Here is a 19,437-nt window from a genome sequence, read left to right as displayed (position 1 = left end):
AACTTTAACTTGTTCCCTTTTAGTAGTTATTTACTGTATTCAACTGCAAATCAGATCAAATGATAAAGATTTGTAAACCAGGAAGATGTAACAAAAACAATTTTCATAGTTTTTCCCCAAATATCTGCTTATTCATATAATAGCTGTTTATTTCCAATGGCTAAGGTAGTAGCTTTCAAAAGAACCTATTAAACATATATATGTTTTCACCATAGTACTATTTCCATTCTCTTTCCCTTCTTTCTGCATAGCAAGACATAAAACTTTATTGTATGTAATAGCAACTATACACTTTAGTTTAAATAACACGAAGTTAGAGTCTAAGAAAAAGGAGAATATTTAAATCTCTTCATTATGATGAAAGGAAAGTGCTCTACTAAGGTAATTTTTAAGACTCGTGTCTATCAAGAGCTTATAATTTAAAATTTATGCACACAGAAAAGCAAATAAACACTTATAGAAGCTGTAAGTGTATGTGTTGCTTTGACCCAATAATTCTACTTCAGTAAATTTATTCTGAAAAAAATAAGAGTTGTAACCAGAGGTTTATGTTCAAGGTTATTCATCTTAGCATTTAAAAACTATTAGCAAAATAAGTAGGTGTAATAAATGATCAACAATAAGTTATGTCCGTTAAAATACTGTGCAGCCATTGAAGAGTTATTTTCAAACACTATTTAATGAAGAAAATAAGTTAAATACAGAAGTGCTTTGTTTTCCTACTTTAAAAGAATGGATAGATGGTCAGCTGTTTTTTTGTAAAACACCTGTAATAGACCGTCAGCTGAGAGTGACTATCAGTGTTAAACAGTTTTCCAGGAGAACAGGTTTATTACTTTCCTTTACTGTCAGTCTGGGACAGTAGGGATTTCTGAAAAGTTTAAGCCGTTCGTTTTGTGCAGAAATCTTATGTGTAAGGGAATTGCTACATAGGAGCCATATATACCTAAATAAAACAAGTAGGAACATTCGATCCTTTTTTAGGTGTGTTTTCTAAGCAAAGAGTGAGAATGTAGAGTATATTTAAGCAATGGATACAAATTCCAAAAAATGTGGCATGAATTCTGAAAACTCATGACATTAGCCATATAGAAAATTAAATGAATTTTGGGATTATGATGAAAGTGGTGATAATTATATTATAAACAAGTATATTACATAAGAATTTCTTTGCCTCCAGGTATTTTATAGTCTACAAAAGAAGGCTGTTTACTTTAAATAGCATTTTATAAAGCATGTTCTGAGGGCTTTTTCTAGTTTTTAAGTGGGAAAATAGGGTTTGTTGTTCAAATAGACTGGGGAAATCCTGGATTAAGGGAAGTTAATCAGGTACCTTTATCAAAAGATTTCCAAGGCTTTAATTTTTTTAATATATATTATAAATATACAGTACAATATTTGTCCATAAAATCCTTTCTTTGAATTTTTTGGAACTAAGTCTAACATGAGACACATGTTTGGAAATTTCTGTTTTAGGTTAAACTTTTTTTCCTATAATTCTTATATAAGTAATGACAGTACTGTGGCAGGGGCTGGGGGTGGGAATGTCTTCTCCTAGTTCAAGAAACAAATAAGGTTTAAGTGATACTAGACAACTGAAGGAGATTTTGCTATTAAAGTGCAAATACACGATGAATTCCACTTTGTGTATTTTTTCTTTGTATTTGTTATAAGCATGCATTACCGTTATAATCGTTGCCCTACTTTTATTATTTGTTTTGAAATAAAAGTTTTGTAAGATACAAAACTTCTGTTTTTTGTATCTTTTGAAACTCATTCAGGGTGGATTTTTCTTTGTGTGTTTTATAATTTTAGAATAGGAGGTCATCTTCAACAGGGCTTTATCTGTGGAAAACCTGTGTTGAGGGTACCCTCTAGAACTTTTGCATTTGCTTCCCCAGGGCTATCACTAGCCTGGGAACACAGTTATCATTAATATCTCAGTTTGGAGCATCCTGGGACCATGCAGATGGCTTAAGATCAAACCTCAGATCCAAGTGTGAGTAGGCCTGTTGTTATACATTCTCAGAAGAGACTTTTTACTCCCCCCAAAGTAGGGCTCAGATTGAGGCAAACTTTATTATCTCCCTGTACCAGTGGATGGATTTTTAAAATCCACTCCTTAACTGGGGATGTAGTTCTTTGAGGCTCTTGGTTTTATACAGATGTCTCAGTTCTAATCCCCTATCTTACGTGGTCCCAAAGCATTGTCTCCTTTCCCTGTAATACCTTTTAAAAATACACGCCCCTTGATTACTGAGGAGATCAGCCAAATTCTCCCACCCAGTATGAGCTTATATACTGCATTCTGGCATTTTGGTTTCCTCACTGTTTTGGGGCCCTGGGAATTTCCCCTTACATTTTTACAAGTTAGTCTATGCATTTAAAAGAATGTGTGTTTTTTTGTTGTCTACTTAGGTAATCTAGGCTTCCATATTGCCAAAAATGGAAATTTATGCATTAATTTTATAATAAAAAAATAATGCTAAATATAGTCCTGTTTTTTTAAAAAAGCATACTTTTAACATATGAAAGTGAAATGTGTAATACTAGCGTGTTTAATCAGGGAGGTAGTGCACTTTTTTTTTGTTGTTCTTATTTGTACACAAACCACTTATGTTTATTTGACTTATCATAGGAGAATATTTATTTGACTTATTACAGAAGAATACTATCTTTTACTTTTCTTTCAGATGTAACTTTCTGTAATGGAAGATGATTGAAGATAAGGGGCCTCGTGTTGCTGACTACTTTGTTGTAGCAGGATTAACTGATGTTTCAAAGCCTCTTGAAGAAGAAATTCACTTCAATGATGCTTGTCATAAAGTAGCTAAACCAAAAGAACCTATCACAGATGTTTCAGTTATTATTAAATCTCTTGGGGAGGAAGTGCCATGGGATTACACGTGTATTGATGTTACCCCAACTGGACTGTCAGCTGATCTCAATAATGGAAGTCTTGTGGGGCCGCAGATTTTCCTTTGCTATAGAAGAGGAAGAGATAAGCCTCCACTTACAGATCTGGGGTAAGTAATTTTTTGAAAGAATTATTGATCCAAATAATACACCTTATAGATTTTGAAGTTAACTGTTCAATTTGTTTATTAATAGATACATGGCTGCTTTAGAAAAATAGACACGTTTATATCCAGAATCCTGTATTCTCTTCCTGTGTTCCTTATATCTTTTCAGTGTCTCTTCATTCTACAGGTTCTAGCATTTTTGTCTGAGTTTCTTTCTATTAAAGATAGGAGATGGACTTCCCTGGCGGTCCAGTGGTTAAGACTTTGCCTTCTAATGCAGGGGGTGCGGGTTCGATCCCTGGTCAGGGAGCCAAGATCCCACATGCCTCGCGGCCAAAAAAACAAAATATAAAACAGAAGCAATATTGTAACAAATTCAATAAAGACTTTAAAAATGGTCCACATCAAAAAAATCTTTAAAAAAAAAAGGGCTTCCCTGGTGGTGTAGTGGTTGAGAGTCCGCCTGCCGATGCAGGGGGCACGGGTTCGTGCCCCGGTCCGGGAAGATCCCACATGCCACGGAGCGGCTGGGCCCGGGAGCCATGGCCGCTGAGCCTGCGCGTCCAGAGCCTGTGCTCTGCAACGGGAGAGGCCACAACAGTGAGAGGCCTGCGTACCGCAAAAAAAAAAAAAAAAAAAGAGATAATTTGAAAAACATTTGTAGGAAAATATCAGAAATTAATGTATTATCCTGCTCATAACATTTTTTATTGTTTTTAAAGTATGAGAAAAAGGTGGCTTTTAAGGATCGGTTATAATGATCATTATAGTTGGGTACTTAAGTCTGTATGCATCAAACAAGGATCTTGGGTAAATTAGTGCCTTATTTAGGATATTGTGTTGAACTTGGGGCTCCCTTTTCATATAATAGCTTTACTGAGTTATAATTCATACCATCCAACTCACCCATTTAAATTATACAATTCAGTTGTTTTTAGTATATTTATAGAGTTGTGAAACCATCACCACAATAAATTTTATAACATTTTATCATGCCCCCAAAATAAACAATCCTGTATTCATTATAGTTTCTGTCTAATTCTCCCTAACTTCCTCAGCTGTAGACAATCACCAGTCTACTTTCTGTCTCTGTGGATGTGCCTAATTCTGGACATTTTATATGAGTAGAATCATACTGTATATGGTTACCTTGTGGCTGGCTTCTTTCACTTAGCATAATGTTTTCAAGGTTTATCCATGTTGTAGTATGTGTCTGTACTTTATTCCTTTATATGGCTGAATGATACTCCATCTTATGGGTCTACCACAATTTATTTATCCATTCATCAGATGATGGACATGTGAGTTGTTTCTACTTTTTGGCTCTTCTGAGTAATGCTACTGGAAATGTTAATGTACAAGTTTTCATACAGAAATGTTTTCATTTCTCTTGTATATGTACTTAGGAGTGGAATTGCTGGGTCATATGGTAATTCTGTGTTTAACCTTTTGAGGAACTGCCAGTGTGTCTTACCGTACCACTCTGCATTCCCATCAGCAGTGTATGAAGGTTCTGATTTCTGCCAGTCCTAGCCAACATTTTATATTATCATTTTGATTATAGCTCTCCTAGTGGGTATGAGATGGTATCTAACTGTAGTTTTGATTTGCATTCACCTGATGGCTAATGATGTTGAGCATCTTTTCATGTGCTTATTAGCCATCTATATATCTTTGGAGAAATGTCTATTCAGAATCCTTTACCCATTTTTAAATTGGGTTGTCTTTTTATTGTTCAGCTTTGGGAGTTCTTTATATATTCTACATGTAAGTTCCTTATCATATAAATGGTTTACAAATATTTTTTCTTATTCTGTGGGTTGTCTTTTCACTTTCTTTATGGTATCCTTTGGAGCTGAAAAGTTTTTATTTTGATGAAATCTGATTTATGTATTTTTTTCTTTTGTTGCTTATGTTTTGGTGTTGTATCTAAGAAGGCTTTAACTAATCCAGAGTTACGAAGATTTACATTTAAGTTTTTGTCTAAGAGTTTTATAGTTTCAGCCTTTACATTTAGATCTTTGATCCATTTTGAGTTAATCTTTGTATATGTTGAGGAAAGAGTCCAACCTTACTCTTTGGCATATGGATATCCACTTCCAGCACCGTCTGTTGATGAGAATATTCTTTTCCCATTTTCAAAAATTGGTGATAAATGTATGGCTTTATTTCTGGACTCTCAATTCTATTCCATTTGTCTGTATGTCTCTCCTATCCAGTACTACACAGTTTTAGTTACTGTGGCTTTGTAGTAAGTTTTTACATTAGGAAGTGTGAGTCTTCCAAGTTTGTTCTTTTTCAAAATTGTTTTGGTTATTCTGGGTCCCTTGAATTTTCCTATGAATTTTAGGATCACCTTGTCAATTTCTGCAACGATTGGGTTTTTTTAAAAAAAGAGGAATATATATGTAAAAGAGGAATATATAAATGTAAAAATATATATACATATGTATTTATTTATGTAGAAGATTCTCCCTGAAAAACTGAAAGAAAAAGGCCAAAGGTAGGCTAAGAGTAGCTCTAATAATGTCTTCATGATAGATGAAGGGTTTATAGGGAATGAAGATTAACTTCCTTGTTTCCATGGCTCTGTTGCAAAAGGGGATAGGCTTAACTTAAAATATTCTGGTTAAAAATAAGGACGATAGCAATGTCCCTACTAACATCAGTAGAAGGGCTATAAAAGTTCCATCTCCCAATATATTAAGTCTGAAAGTGAATAGCCATGTTTACTCATACCTAAGGGGAGATAGGATGAATTGGAAGAGCTCCTGAACATTCTTCTACTTTTAAAATTCTATTACTTAATGTTTGATAAAAGTTATATTAAACGCAGTCTTTATTGTGTTAATTCATGAATTAATTACAGTAACTTTAAGTGGGTTTCAGAACAGGTATAATATTGCTTCATATGAAGTTTACATATTTGGGAAAATAAGCCAGCTATTAGACCTTATTTTTAAAAGATTACGTTAAGTTGCTCCTATGATCAGTGATCACTGTCAGAGTTCTAGTTTGCAAATAAAATGAAGGGAATGTTGCAGATTCTTGTTAGACAAGGTGTTGGAGCTGCCTAAATTAGAGATGAGGAATTTTCCAGGCATAGGAAGGATTCTCCAACAGGAAAGGACTTGGACTGGAATGAATAAATTAACCACTCTTATGGCTATTTTCATATATTTGTCATTGTGGAGGATATAACATCATTATTGCCTTAAAACTAAGCTTATAGTTTAAATAGATAAGAAAAGTTACCCAACAATATAAAAATCAAAAATAGTGATACAAGTAATATATGCAACAGCACAATACCTGATTAAGGAAAATAGGTAGCTTATATATAAAATGTACTTATATTCCATATCTTTTAAGAATTTGAGGTAGTAAATAGTGGTTTGTTGTTCTGTGTGTTGTATTTTTCTTTTCTTGTTTTCAGTTGAACATCTGTACGCCAGACATTATTTGGGAGACCCTACTTGTACTCTCATCTAATTCTGCCAAGATCCTATGAGTTAGATTTTTAAATTTTATAGTTGAATAGTATAAGGATCAGAGAAGTTAAGTAACTGCCTAAGATAATACAGCTGGTACCAGGTGGTAGGGGTTCGAATTCAGATATGTCTAACTTCTCTGTTATAATGCCTTTAAAATTTTTTTTACTTATTTATTTTTTAAAATTGAAGTATAGTTGATTTACAATGTTGTGTTAATTTCTGCTTTACAGCAAGGTGATTAGTTATACATATATATATATATTTTATATTCTTTTCCATTATAGTTTACCTCAATATTGAATATAGTTTCCTGTGCTATACAGTAGGACCTTGTTGTTTATCCATTCTATATATAATAGTTTGACAATGCCATTTTTTAGGATTAAGAAAAAACAAGACAGAAAAGCAAGATCAAGAGGAGGAGGAGTAAGCAATTAGGCTAACATTGGGATATACATAGCTGCTATGATTAAGCATCAAATTTCACTCTAAACTTTCAAAATAGAATGTTTAAAGAAAAAAATTTTTAAGTTTGCTGACAGCTGAAACAAAAGGGAAATTAAAAATTATATTAGAAAGAAATAATTTGACCAATTTTTTACACTAAATTTTATTTGTATAATGGGATTTTATAAAAGGGAATACTGATTGATGTTGGGGACATTACCTTCTATAATAATTTTTATAACAAATAAAGAAACATTTAATATAATAGGGCTTTAATTTTTTTTGCTAATGCCGAAGACTTAGCATTAAAGTACATATTAGTGAATTCTGTGAGGGAATAAACTAATATTATTCAAGCATGATGTTTTCTTTGTTTTCCAGAGTACTTTAAGTAATAGTATTTAGAAAACTTAAGGAATGGGTGCCTGGCCTGTCCTTTATTAAAAACGTATGATTTTACCATAAAGGAGAAGGGGGAAACTTTCACTTGTACTTTTGATGAAAGATAGACTTAAGGTCATTTACTCTTTTGAAAGCCTTAAAACTCTCTCTTAAAGCTGAAGGAAATATTGGAGGTAAAAGTGTGCAAGTTCTCTACTGTATGGCAAGGAGCCTTTTGTAAAATTTTAACTTTGGTCAAAATACAAGGTTGCTTTTTCTAAAGATGATGCTTGGTTTTAGAGACATACGTACATACATACACCTATCTGTCCATCTGTCTATCTAGCTATCTATCTCTTAAATGGAATGCTAAAATAAGTACCTTTGCACAAAATTGCTATTCTGTGGTTTATGTCAATAAACAGAGGTTAATATAAATTTTCCTTACATTATTAATTTTTGGTAGGGAAAACAGTTACTCTTTAATTTTTAATTTAATTTAATTTTATTTTTAAAAATATTTATTTATTTATTTGGTTGCGCTGGGTCTTAGTTGTGGCAGGCAGGCTCCTTAGTTGCGGCACTTGGGCTCCTTAGTTGCAGCTTGAGGACTCCTTTAGTTGCAGCTCGCTGGCTCTGTAGTTGTGGCATGCAAACTCTTAGTTGCGGCATGCATGTTGGATCTAGTTCCCAGACCAGGGATTGAACCCGGGGTCCCCTGAATTGGGGGCACGGAGTCTTAACCACTGTGCCACAAGAGAAGTTCCCAGTTATTCTTTAATTTTATATGGGATGGTGCATTCAAACTTGCAGTACAATTGGAATATCTGCTACATTTAAGGATCAGTTTATGATTCCTGACAATATTACCTTTCATATTTGCAGGTGCTTTGTAATTGTGTACTAATTTATTTTATTTATTTTTTAGGGTTTTATATGACTGGAAAGAAAGATTGAAACAGGGGTGTGAAGTTATCCAGAGTACTCCTTACGGACGCCCTGCAAATATTAGCGGCAGTACCTCATCACAAAGAATTTATATCACTTACCGAAGAGCCTCTGAAAACATGACTCAGAATACGTTGGCTGTTACAGACATATGTATTATTATACCCAGTAAAGGAGAAAGTCCACCACACACATTCTGCAAAGTTGACAAGAATCTCAATAACAGTATGGTAAGTGACTCTTTTGCACTGATAAAATTAGCCATGGATGAAAAGAGCATAATTTAAAATAAATCTTTGGGAAACAGCCTAGCACAATTACTGAATTAAAAAATAGATTTTTTAAAGATGTCAGATATTTTATTTTTAGGAAAGTAATTTAGTTGTACTTTCAAAAAGAGCTGTGCAAAAAGGTTTCTTTTTTTTTGTAATTAAATAATTTTTCCCCCTTACTGCAAAAGTGATGCACTCACCAAGGGTAACCCCTCCACTTGTGCACTAGATCCTGTATACTCACCTATTTGAGACATAGATTCAGCAATCCTCCCTACTTTTTTTTGAATCATCAGTTTTTCATTCTCTAGTGGGTTATTTCCTCCAGCATGCAAAAGCATGTTACAATACCTCCCATCTTTACAAAGCTTCTTGCTCTTTATATCCCACTCCATCTGTTCCCCCATTTGATTGTTCTTTATAATAAAACATCTCAAGAGTTGACTGTATTCTGTCTCCTTCCTCACTTTGACTCTTTCCAGTTAGGCTTTTGTCTCCATCATTCCACCAAGATTGCACTTGTTGAATCCAGTGATCAACTCTTCATCTTAATTTTTTAGTACATTTAGACATAGATGATCACTTCTCCCTTCTTGAAACAGTGGCAGGAAGAGAAGATTCAGTCTCTATCCTCTGTGCTCTCTGGCTTTTTTCCTCCTACCTCACCAGTTGTTCCCCTTCTGCCTTTGCTAATTTCTTCCCAATTCCCTAACTGCAACACAACAGAGTGCCCCAAGGTTCAGTCCTCAGACCATTTATCTTTAAATCTAAACTCACTTCATTGATGATTTAATCATTTAAATACAGGCTATGTGTGGATGACTTCTAAATTTCTGTGTCCCCCCCCCCCCCATCTTTCTAATTCATTATCTCTTCTTGGATATCTTATCAAATAGGTTATCTCAAATTTAACATGTCCAAAACTGAACTCCTAGTGTCCCTCTCCAAATCTACTTATCCCCATAATTTTCCTCCTCTAGTAAAAGGAAATTCCACTCTTTAGTTACTCAGACTAAAAATCCTTGGAGTAATCCTTAACCTTTATCTTCTACCTCTCATTCACTTCTTCTGTAAATTCTGTTGACTTTCATTTCAAAACATATTTTGAACTTGAACACTTCTCAGCTTCTCCACGTGCTGCAGCCCTGATCCAAGCCATAATCATCTCTTAACTGGATTATTGCAGTGGTCTCCTAATTCAGGAGTTAGGCAAACTTTTGAATAAAGGGCTAAATGATAAGTTAGCTTTTGCAGGTCATATACAGGCTCTGTCGCAAATTCATCCTTTGTTTTAAAAACAACCTTTTTACCAGTCTTAGCTCAGTTGTACAAACAGGCCTTGGGTCAAACACAAGCCGTAGTTTGCCAGACCCCTGGTTTAGCTGATCACTGCTTCTACTTCTTCCTACAACCTATTCTTCACATAGCAAAACAAATTAGATCATATCTCTCTTTGGTTTACAACCCTTAATGGCTTCCCATCTCACTCTTAGTAAAAGCCAGAGTCCTTCCAGTAGCCTTAAGGCCATGCATGATCTGTAATTGTAATTATCTTTTTTTTTTAATTGCTGTTTTAAATTTTAAAAAGAAATATATAGTCAAAAAAAAATTGAGAGGGGGAGGGGAGCAAATCATACATCTAGGAAGTAAAGAGCGAAAGTTCTTGTTCCTGCTTCCATCTTTTGTGATCCTTTGCCAGGATTAACAATTAACAATTTGGCTTGTATCCTTCCAGACCCTTTTGTGTGCACATATGTGGAGTATATGTAATATGGATAAATTCATCCTTTATTTTTCAAAAATTGGAAATTTCAATATATTCTGATATAAGCTTTTTTTTAACTATCCATCTTTGTCAGTTAATATAACTCTCTACTTAATTCTTTCAATGATTGTATAGTATTCCAGAAAATACAAATGAAGAGTGATGAATACAAGTTATTTCCAGTTTTTCCCATTACTCATAATGCTGCTTTGATCAATTTTGTGCCTTTTTCTTTGTATATTTATTGGAGTGTTTCTGGAAGAGTAAATAATTGTAACTAGAATTGATGGGTATGGTGTACATTTTGAGAAGTGTTGACAGATTGCTCTGAAAAAGTTGTGACAGTTTATATTCCCAGCAACCGTACTGTATAAGAATGCCCTTTCCCAGGTCCTGTACCTCACCAACACTGGTTGTTATCAATCCCTTTTTAATTATTGACTATCTAATAAGAAGAAATCATTCTAATTTTAATTTGCATTTCTTTGATTATTGTGGAGGTTTAACATCTTTTCATATATAACAGCTTTGAATGGCTAAATATTACTACATTAAGTGGATGTGCCACAATTTATTCCATCTTCTATTGTAAGACATTTAGATTCTAAGTTTTTTATATTACAAGCAAAGCTGTTATGACCATAGTTAGAACTACATACTTCCTAAAATAATTTACATTTATTGAGCTCTTATGTGCTCTCTTCTTTTAAGCTAGCAAGAAGAGAAATACTGAAGCTTTAGGTAAAGCTACAAGAAAAAGAAATGGAGTGTATTGATATGTGACTGGATACAACACAAATTTTAGGAGTCTGAAAATGTTTTTAACCCCCTCAATAAGATAGTAAAATAGATCTGTATTGTGTAGTGGTTAAGATCAGTATAGCCAAGTGGTTCAAAGCACAGACTCTGGAGCCGGAGTGTCTGGATATTAATCCTATCTCTGACACTTATTGGCTTTGTGACCTTGAGAAAGTAACATAACTTCTCTGTGCCTCAGTTTCACAATTGTAAAATGAGAGTGATAGTAGCATCTACCTTATAAGTAATTGTGATGGTTAAATGAATTTAGAATCATGTTCCAGAACATGTAAGAAAACACTATATATGTGTTAGTTTATTATCTGTAAATACCTTTCAATTCCAAATTTTCTTTTAGAAAAATCTGCAGTTTTAAGGTAGTAGCAGTATTCGTTTAAAATGTTTAAATAGGTAATTCGAAAAATGGATGCTGACGGTATCTCATTTGTATCCTAAAAGAGTTATTTGCAGCTATGTGACCCCTACTTGTCAACAGCCATTCATATACAAAATACCCTATTCTTTCATGCTATCTTTGCATTTTGATTTGATGATTACATGTGACAGTGGAGAGATTATGGTGGAGGAAGAAGATCATGGTAGCAAGAAAGTTTTACAGGCCTCATGTGGTATTGATAGTGATGGCAAGAAGGGTTTTTGTACTCTTCCATAATCTGATGTCCAGCTTAACCTTGTTTCAAGATTTGGTTTGGTGTTTTAGCAAGACTGTTCAGGCTCACAGATACTTGCCCTTTTCCCATTGGTGAATTTTCCTTTATTTTATAGATTTGTTAGTTTTGTGTTCAAAGGAAATCGCCAATGTCATTAGAACCATTTCTAGGTCTTATTAATTAATCAAAGTGTTCAAGGTAGACTTGTTGCACTGAAACCAAAACCACACCTGAGTTCCTATTTTTCCTTACTCTAAAGTATTGGTCCCAGTGTTGTCAGAGAGCATTAATTCTCTGCTGAAAGAATAAAGAGGCAGTGTAACATAGTGTGAACAGAATGGACTCCAGCTAACCTGCTGGATTTGCATTCCAGATGCATGTCTTGGACAAGTTCTTTAACTCTTTGTGCCTCAGTTTCCTCATGCATGAAACAAGGATAAAGTAGTATTTTATTTCACAGGTTTTTTGTGAAGATTAAATGTTTCATATCTGTAAAGAACTTAGGATAGTACCTAGTAAGTGCTATGTAAACGTTAGCTGTTATTAATTATTCCTTAGTTAACTCTGCTTATTCAGTCCCTTTTATGTGCATTTAACGACTGAGGATGAGATTTTCTTTTTTTTCAGTTTTGAGATATAATTGACATACAGCAAGGAAGAGTTGTTTTATTTTATTTTTGCCCAGTGTTTAAGGTCGTCTCAGTTCTCTTAAGAAACATTATAGGAATAAAAACCTCTTAAATGTTTATTCTCTTAACTCTTTTCTTCTTAATTTTTGAATTTTATTTTATTTTTTTATACAGCAAGCTCCTATTAGTCATCAATTTTATACACATCAGTGTATACATGTCAATCCCAATCGCCCAATTCAGCACATCACCATCCCCACCCCCCTGCGTCTTTCCCCCCTTGGTGTCCATACGTTTGTTCTCTACATCTGTGTCTCAACTTCTGGCCTACAAACCGGTTCATCTGTACCAGTTTTCTAGGTTCCACATACATGCGTTAATATACGATATTTGTTTTTCTCTTTCTGACTTACTTCACTCTGTATGACAGTCTCTAGATCCATCCACGTCTTAACAAATGACCCAATTGCTTTCCTTTTTATGGCCGAGTAATATTCCATTGTATATATATACCACATCTTCTTTATCCATTTGTCTGTTGATGGGCATTTAGGTTGCTTCCATGACCCGGCTATTGTAAATAGTACTGCAATGAACATTGCAGTGCATGTGTCTTTTTGAATTATGGTTTTCTCTGGGTATATGCCCAGTAGGGGGATGGCTGGATCATATGGTAATTCTATTTTTAGTTTTTTAGGGAACCTCCATACTGTTCTCCATAGTGGCTGTATCATTTTACATTCCCACCAACAGTGCAAGGGTTCCCTTTTCTCCACACCCTCTCCAGCATTTGTTGTTTGTAGATTTTCTGATAATGCCCATTCTAACTGGTGTGAGGTGATACCTCATTGTAGTTTTGATTTGCATTTCTCTAATAATTAGTGATGTTGAGCAGCTTTTGATGTGCTTCTTGGCCATCTGTATGTCTTCTTTGGAGAAATGTCTGTTTAGTCTTCTGCCCATTTTTGGATTGGGTTGTTTCTTGCTTTAATATTGAGTTGCATGACCTGGTTATATATTTTGCAGATTAATCCTTTGTCCATTGATTCATTTGCAAATATTTTCTCCCATTCTGAGGGTTGTCTTTTCATCTTGTTTATGCTTTCCTTTGCTGTGCAAAAGCTTTTAAGTTTCATTAGGTCCCATTTGTTTATTTTTGTTTTTATTTCCATTACTCTAGGAGGTGGATCAAAAAAGATCTTGCTGTGATTTATGTCAAAGAGTGTTCTATGTTTTCCTCTAAGAGTTTTATAGTGTCCTGTCTTACATTTAGGTCTCTAATCCATTTTGAGTTTATTTTTGTGTATGGTATTAGGGAGTGTTCTAATTTCATTCTTTTAAATGTACCTGTCCAGTTTTCCCAACACCACTTACTGAAGAGACTGTCTTTTCTCCATTGTATATTCTTGCCTCCTTTGTCATAGATTAGTTGACCATAGGTGCGTGGGTTTATCTCTGGGCTTTCTATCTTGTTCCATTGATCTATGTTTCTGTTTTTGTGCCAGTACCATATTGTCTTGATTACTGTAGCTTTGTAGTATAATCTGAAGTCAGGGAGTCTGATTCCACCAGCTCTGTTTTTCTTTCTCACAACTGCCTTGGCTATTCGGGGTCTTTTGTGTCTCCATACAAATTTTAAGATTTTTTGTTCTAGTTCTGTAAAAAATGCCATTGGTAATTTGATAGGGATTGCATTGAATCTGTAGCTTGCTTTGGGTAGTAGAGTCATTTTCACAATATTGATTCTTCCAATCCAAGAACATGGTATATCTCTCCATCTGTTGGTATCATCTTTAATTCCTTTCATCAGTGTCTTATAATTTTATGCATACAGGTCTTTTGTCTCCTTAGGTAGGTTTATTCCTAGGTATTTTATTCTTTTTGTTGCAATGGTAAATGGGAGTGTTTCCTTAATTTCTCTTTCAGATTTTTCAACGTTAGTGTATAGGAATGCAAGAGATTTCTGTGCATTAATTTTGTATCCTGCCACTTTACCAAATTCATTGATTAGCTCTAGTAGTTTTCTGGTGGCATTTTTAGGCTTCTCTATGTATAGTATCATGTCATCTGCAAACAGTGACAGTTTTACTTCTTCTTTTCCAATTTGTATTCCTTTTATTTCTTTTTCTTCTCTGATTGCCATGGCTAGGACTTCCAAAACTATGTTGAATAATAGTGGTGAGAGTGGACCTCCTTGTCTTGTTCCTGATCTTAGTGGAAATGCTTTCAGTTTTTCACCATTGAGAATGATGTTTGCTGTGGGTTTGTCATATATGGCCTTTATTATGTTGAGGTAGTTTCCCTCTGTGCCCACTTTCTCGAGAGTTCTTTTCATAAATGGGTGTTGAATTTTGTCAAAAGTTTTTCCTGCATCTATTGAGATGATCATATGGTTTTTATTCAATCTGTTAATATGGTGTATCACATTGATTGATTTCCGTATATTGAAGAATCCTTGCATCCCTGGGATAAATCCCACTTGATCATGGTGTATGATCCTTTTAAAGTGTTGTTGGATTCTGTTTGCTAGTATTTTGTTGAGGATTTTTGCATCTATATTCATCAGTGATATTTTTCTGTAATTTTCTGTTTTTGTAGTATCTTTGTCTGGTTTTGGTATCAGGGGGATGGTGGCCTCATAGAGTGAGTTTGGGAGTGTTCCTCCCTCTGTAATTTTTTGGAAGAGTTTGAGAAGGATGTGTGTTAGCTCTTATGTTAATGTTTCATAGAGTTCACCTTTGAAGCCATCTGGTCCTGGACTTTTGTTTGTTGGAAGATTTTTAATACAGTTTCAATTTCATTACTTGTAATTGGTCTGTTCATATTCTCTATTTCTTCCTGGTTCAGTCGTGAAATGTTATACCTTTCTAAGAATTTGTCCATTTCTTCCAGGTTGTGCATATTATTGGCATAGAGTTGCTTGTAGTAGTCTCTTAGGATGCTTTGTATTTCTGCGGTGTCTGTTGTAACTTCTCCTTTTTCATTTCTAATTTTATTGATTTGAGTCCTCTCCCTCTTTTTCTTGATGAGTCTGGCTAATGGTTTATCAATTTTGTTTATCTTCTCAAAGAACCAGCTTTTAGTTTTATTGATCTTTGCTACTGTTTGTTTCTATTTCATTTATTTCTGCTCTGATCTTTATGATTTTTTTCCTTCTGCTAACTTTGAGTTTTCTTTGTTCTTCTTTCTCTGGTTCCTTTAGGTGTAAGGTTAGATTGTTTATTTGAGATTTTTCTCGTTTCTTGAGGTAAGCTTGTATAGGTATAAACTTCCCTCTTAGAACTGCTTTTGCTGCATCCCATAGGTTTTGGATCATCATGTTTTCATTGTCATTTGTCTCTAGGTATTTTTTGATTTCCTCTTTGATTTCTTCAGTGATCTCTTGGTTATTTAGTAACATATTGTTTAGCCTGCATGTGTTTGTGTTTTTTAAGTTTTTTTCCCTGTAATTCATTTCTAATCTCATAGCGTTGTGGTCAGAAAAGATGCTTGATATGATTTCAATTTTCTTAAATTTACTGAGGCTTGATTTGTGACCCAAGATGTGATCTATCCTGGAGAATGTTCCGTGTGCACTTGAGAAGCAAGTGTAGTCTGGTGTTTTGGGATGGAATGTCCAATAAATATCAATTAAATCTGTCTGGTCTATTGTGCCATTTAAAGCTTATGTTTCCTTGTTTATTTTCATTTTGGATAATCTGTCCATTGGTGTAAGTGAGGTGTTAAAGCCCCCACTATTATTGTGTTATTGTTGATTTCCTCTTTATACCTGTTAGCAGTTGCCTTATGTATTGAGGTACTCCTATGTTGTGTGCATATATATTTATAATTGTTACATCTTCTTCTTGGATTGATCCCTTGATCATTATGTAGTGTCCGTCCTTGTCTCTTGTAACATTCTTTATTTTAAAGTCTATTTTATCTGATATGAGTATAGCTACTCCAGCTTTCTTTTGATTTCCATTTACATGGAATATATTTTTTCATCCCCTCACTTTCAGTTTATGTGTCCCTAGGGCTGAAGTGGGTCTCTTGTAGACAGCAAATATATGGGTCTTATTTTTGTATCCATTCAGCAAGTCTGTGTCTTTTGTTGGAGCATTTAATCCATTCACGTTTAAGGTAATTATCGATATGTATGTTCCTATGAGCATTTTCTTAATTGTTTTGGGTTTGTTTTTGTAGGTCCTTTTCTTCTCTTATGTTTCCCACTTAGAGAAGTTCCTTTAGCATTTGTTGTAGAGCTGGTTTGGTGGTGCTGAATTCTCTTAGCTTTTGCTTGTCTGTAAAGCTTTTGATTAGGGTTTCTCCATCGAATCTAATTGAGATCCTTGCTGGGTAGAGTAATCTTGGTTGTAGCTTCTTCCCTTTCATCACTTTAAGTATATCATTGCCACTTCCTTCTGGCTTGTAGAGTTTCTGCTGAGAAACCAGCTGTTTACCTTATGGGAGTTCCTTTGTATGTTATTTGTCGTTTTTCCCTTGCTGCTTTCAGTAATTTTTCTTTGTCTTTAATTTTTGCCAATTTGAGTATTATGTGTCTCAGTGTGTTTCTCCTTGGGTTTATCCTGTATGGGACTCTCTGAGCTTCCTGGACTTGGGTGGCTATTTCCTTTCCCATGTTAGGGAAGTTTTTGACTATAATCTCTTCAAATATTTTCTCTGGTCCTTTCTCTCTCTCTTCTCCTTCTGGAACCCCTATAATGCGAATGTTGTTACGCTTAATGTTGTCCCAGAGGTCTCTTAGGCTGTCTTCATTTCTTTTCATTCTTTTTCTTTATTCTGTTTGGCAGCAGTGAATTCCACCATTCTGTCTTCCAGGTCACTTATCCGTTCTTCTGCCTCAGTTATTCTGCTATTGATTCCTTCTAGTGTAGTTTTCATTTCAGTTTTGTATTGTTCATCTCTGTTTGTTCTTTAATTCTTCTAGGTCTTCGTTAAACATTTCTTGCATCTTCTTTTTCCGAGGTCCTGGATTATCTTCACTATCATTATTCTGAATTCTTTTTCTGGAAGGTTGCCTATCTCCACCTCATTTAGTTGTTTTTCTGGCGTTTTATCTTGTTCCTTCATCTGGTACATAGCCCTCTGTCTTTTCATCTTGTCTATCTTTCTGTGAATGTGGTTTTTGTTCCATAGGCTGCAGGATTGTAGTCCTTCTTGCTTCTGCTGTCTGCCCTCTGGTGGATGAGGCTATCTAAGAGGCTTGTGTAAGTTTCCTGATGGGAGGGGCTGGTGGTGGGTAGAGCTGACTGTTGCTCTGGTGGGCAGAGCTCAGTAAAACTTTAATCTGCTTGACTGTTGATGGGCGGGGCTGGGTTCCCTCCCTGTTGGTTGTTTTGCCTGAGGCAAGCGAACAGTGGAGCCTACCTGGGGTCTTTGGTGGGGCTAATGACAGACTCTGGGAGGGCTCACACCAAGGAGTACTTCCCAGAACTTCTGCTGCCAGTGTCCTTGTCCCCATGGTGAGCCACAGCCACCTCTCGCCTCTGCAGGAGAGGCTCCAACACTAGCAGGTAGGTCTGGTTCAGTCTCCTATAGGGCCACTGCTCCTTCCCCTGTGTCCCAATGTGCACACTACTTTGTGTGTGCCCTCCAAGAGTGGAGTCTCTGTTTCCCCCAGTCCTTTCGAAGTCCTGCAGTCAATTCCCACTAGACTTCAAAGTCTGATTCTGTAGGAATTCCTCCTTCCGTTGCCAGACCGCCAGGTTGGGAAGCCTGATGTGGGGCTCAGAACCTTCACTCCAGTGGGTTGACTTCTGTGGTATAAGTGTTCTCCAGTCTGTGAGTCACCCACCCAGCAGTTATGGGATTTGATTTTACTGTGATTGCGCCCCTCCTGCCGTCTCATTGTGGCTTCTCCTTTGTCTTTGGATGTGGTGTATCTTTTTTGGTGAGTTCCAGTGTCTTCCTTTCGATGATTGTCCAGCAGCTAGTTATGATTCTGGTGTTCTCGCAAGACGGAGTAAGAGCACGTCCTTCTACTCCGCCATCCTATTTTCTTACTCTTAAATCTAGTATCAGTCCTGAATATAGAGAAAGTTCCCTAATCTTAGTGGTAGGGTCTTATTTTAAGCAATGGGTTGTGGTTTATATCTTTTAACAATCTTTGTTTCCATTGACTATAAGGTAGTAAAAGCAAATTTAGATCTCTGTAGGAGATGTACAATGACTTCTAACTCGTTCAGAAAAACTAAAATAGACATGCAATGCAGGAAACTTGTTTTCATATCTGCCAAATGTGTATATAGAGAATCAGACAAAGGTTAGATTTAAATTATTGATGTGTGGATAATACTCAAGGGTATAGTTATTATAGCTTATTTTTGATTTGGGGAGATTAGGTGGCTTGATTGAAAGCATCTACTAGTTTTCAAAACCAGGAGGAAAAAAACCCAAAAAACCAAAACCCAAAAAACAGTCTAATGGACATGAGGAAATGCATGAGGAGTCTTTCCTCAAGTTCATACATGATTTTTTTACGAGGTTTACAGCTTTGGCCTCAAAAAATGTTTCCCCCACTTCTCCACCTCCCATTAAAATCTTCTGGCGGGCTTCCCTGTTGGCGCAGTGGTTGAGAGTCCGCCTGCTGATGCAGGGTACACGGGTTCGTGCCCCGGTCTGGGAAGATCCCACGTGCCGCGGAGCGGCTAGGCCCGTGAGCCATGGTCGCTGAGCCTGCGCATTCGGAGCCTGTGCTCCGCAACAGGTGAGGCCACAACAGTGAGAAGCCCACGTACCGCAAAAAATAAATAAATAAATAAATAAAAGCTTATAGCATGGAATATCTTTTTCCATCCCCTCACTTTCAGTCTGTATGTGTCCCTAGGTCTGAAGTGGGTCTCTTGTAGACAGCATATATACGGGTCTTGTTTTTGTATCCATTCAGCCAGTCTATGTCCTTTGGTTGGAGCATTTAATCCATTTACATTTAAGGTAAGTATTGATATGTATGTTCCTATTATCATTTTCTTAATTGTTTTGGGTTTTTGTAGGTATTTTCCTTCTC

The 19,437-nt window shown here is 35.6% G+C and overlaps 1 protein-coding gene across 8 annotated transcripts in view; it reads left to right on the top strand.

Annotated features, from left to right (window-relative positions):
• DENND4A (DENN domain containing 4A) overlaps positions 1–19,437 on the top strand; it is a 131,632-nt gene that overhangs the window by 33,407 nt on the left and 78,788 nt on the right. For all 8 annotated transcript variants that reach the window (XM_033851842.2, XM_019948500.3, XM_033851840.2 and 5 more), the window contains exons 3-4: positions 2,694–3,026; positions 8,274–8,523. In XM_033851842.2, the coding sequence (XP_033707733.1) occupies positions 2,716–3,026; positions 8,274–8,523 (561 nt within the window). In that variant the 5' untranslated portion in view covers positions 2,694–2,715. The remainder of the gene's footprint in view (positions 1–2,693; positions 3,027–8,273; positions 8,524–19,437) is intronic.

Source organism: Tursiops truncatus, chromosome 2 (genome assembly GCF_011762595.2).
Source record: "Tursiops truncatus isolate mTurTru1 chromosome 2, mTurTru1.mat.Y, whole genome shotgun sequence".
NCBI classification, from domain to species: domain Eukaryota; kingdom Metazoa; phylum Chordata; class Mammalia; order Artiodactyla; family Delphinidae; genus Tursiops; species Tursiops truncatus.
This window is presented reverse-complemented; position numbering and strand designations above follow the sequence as displayed.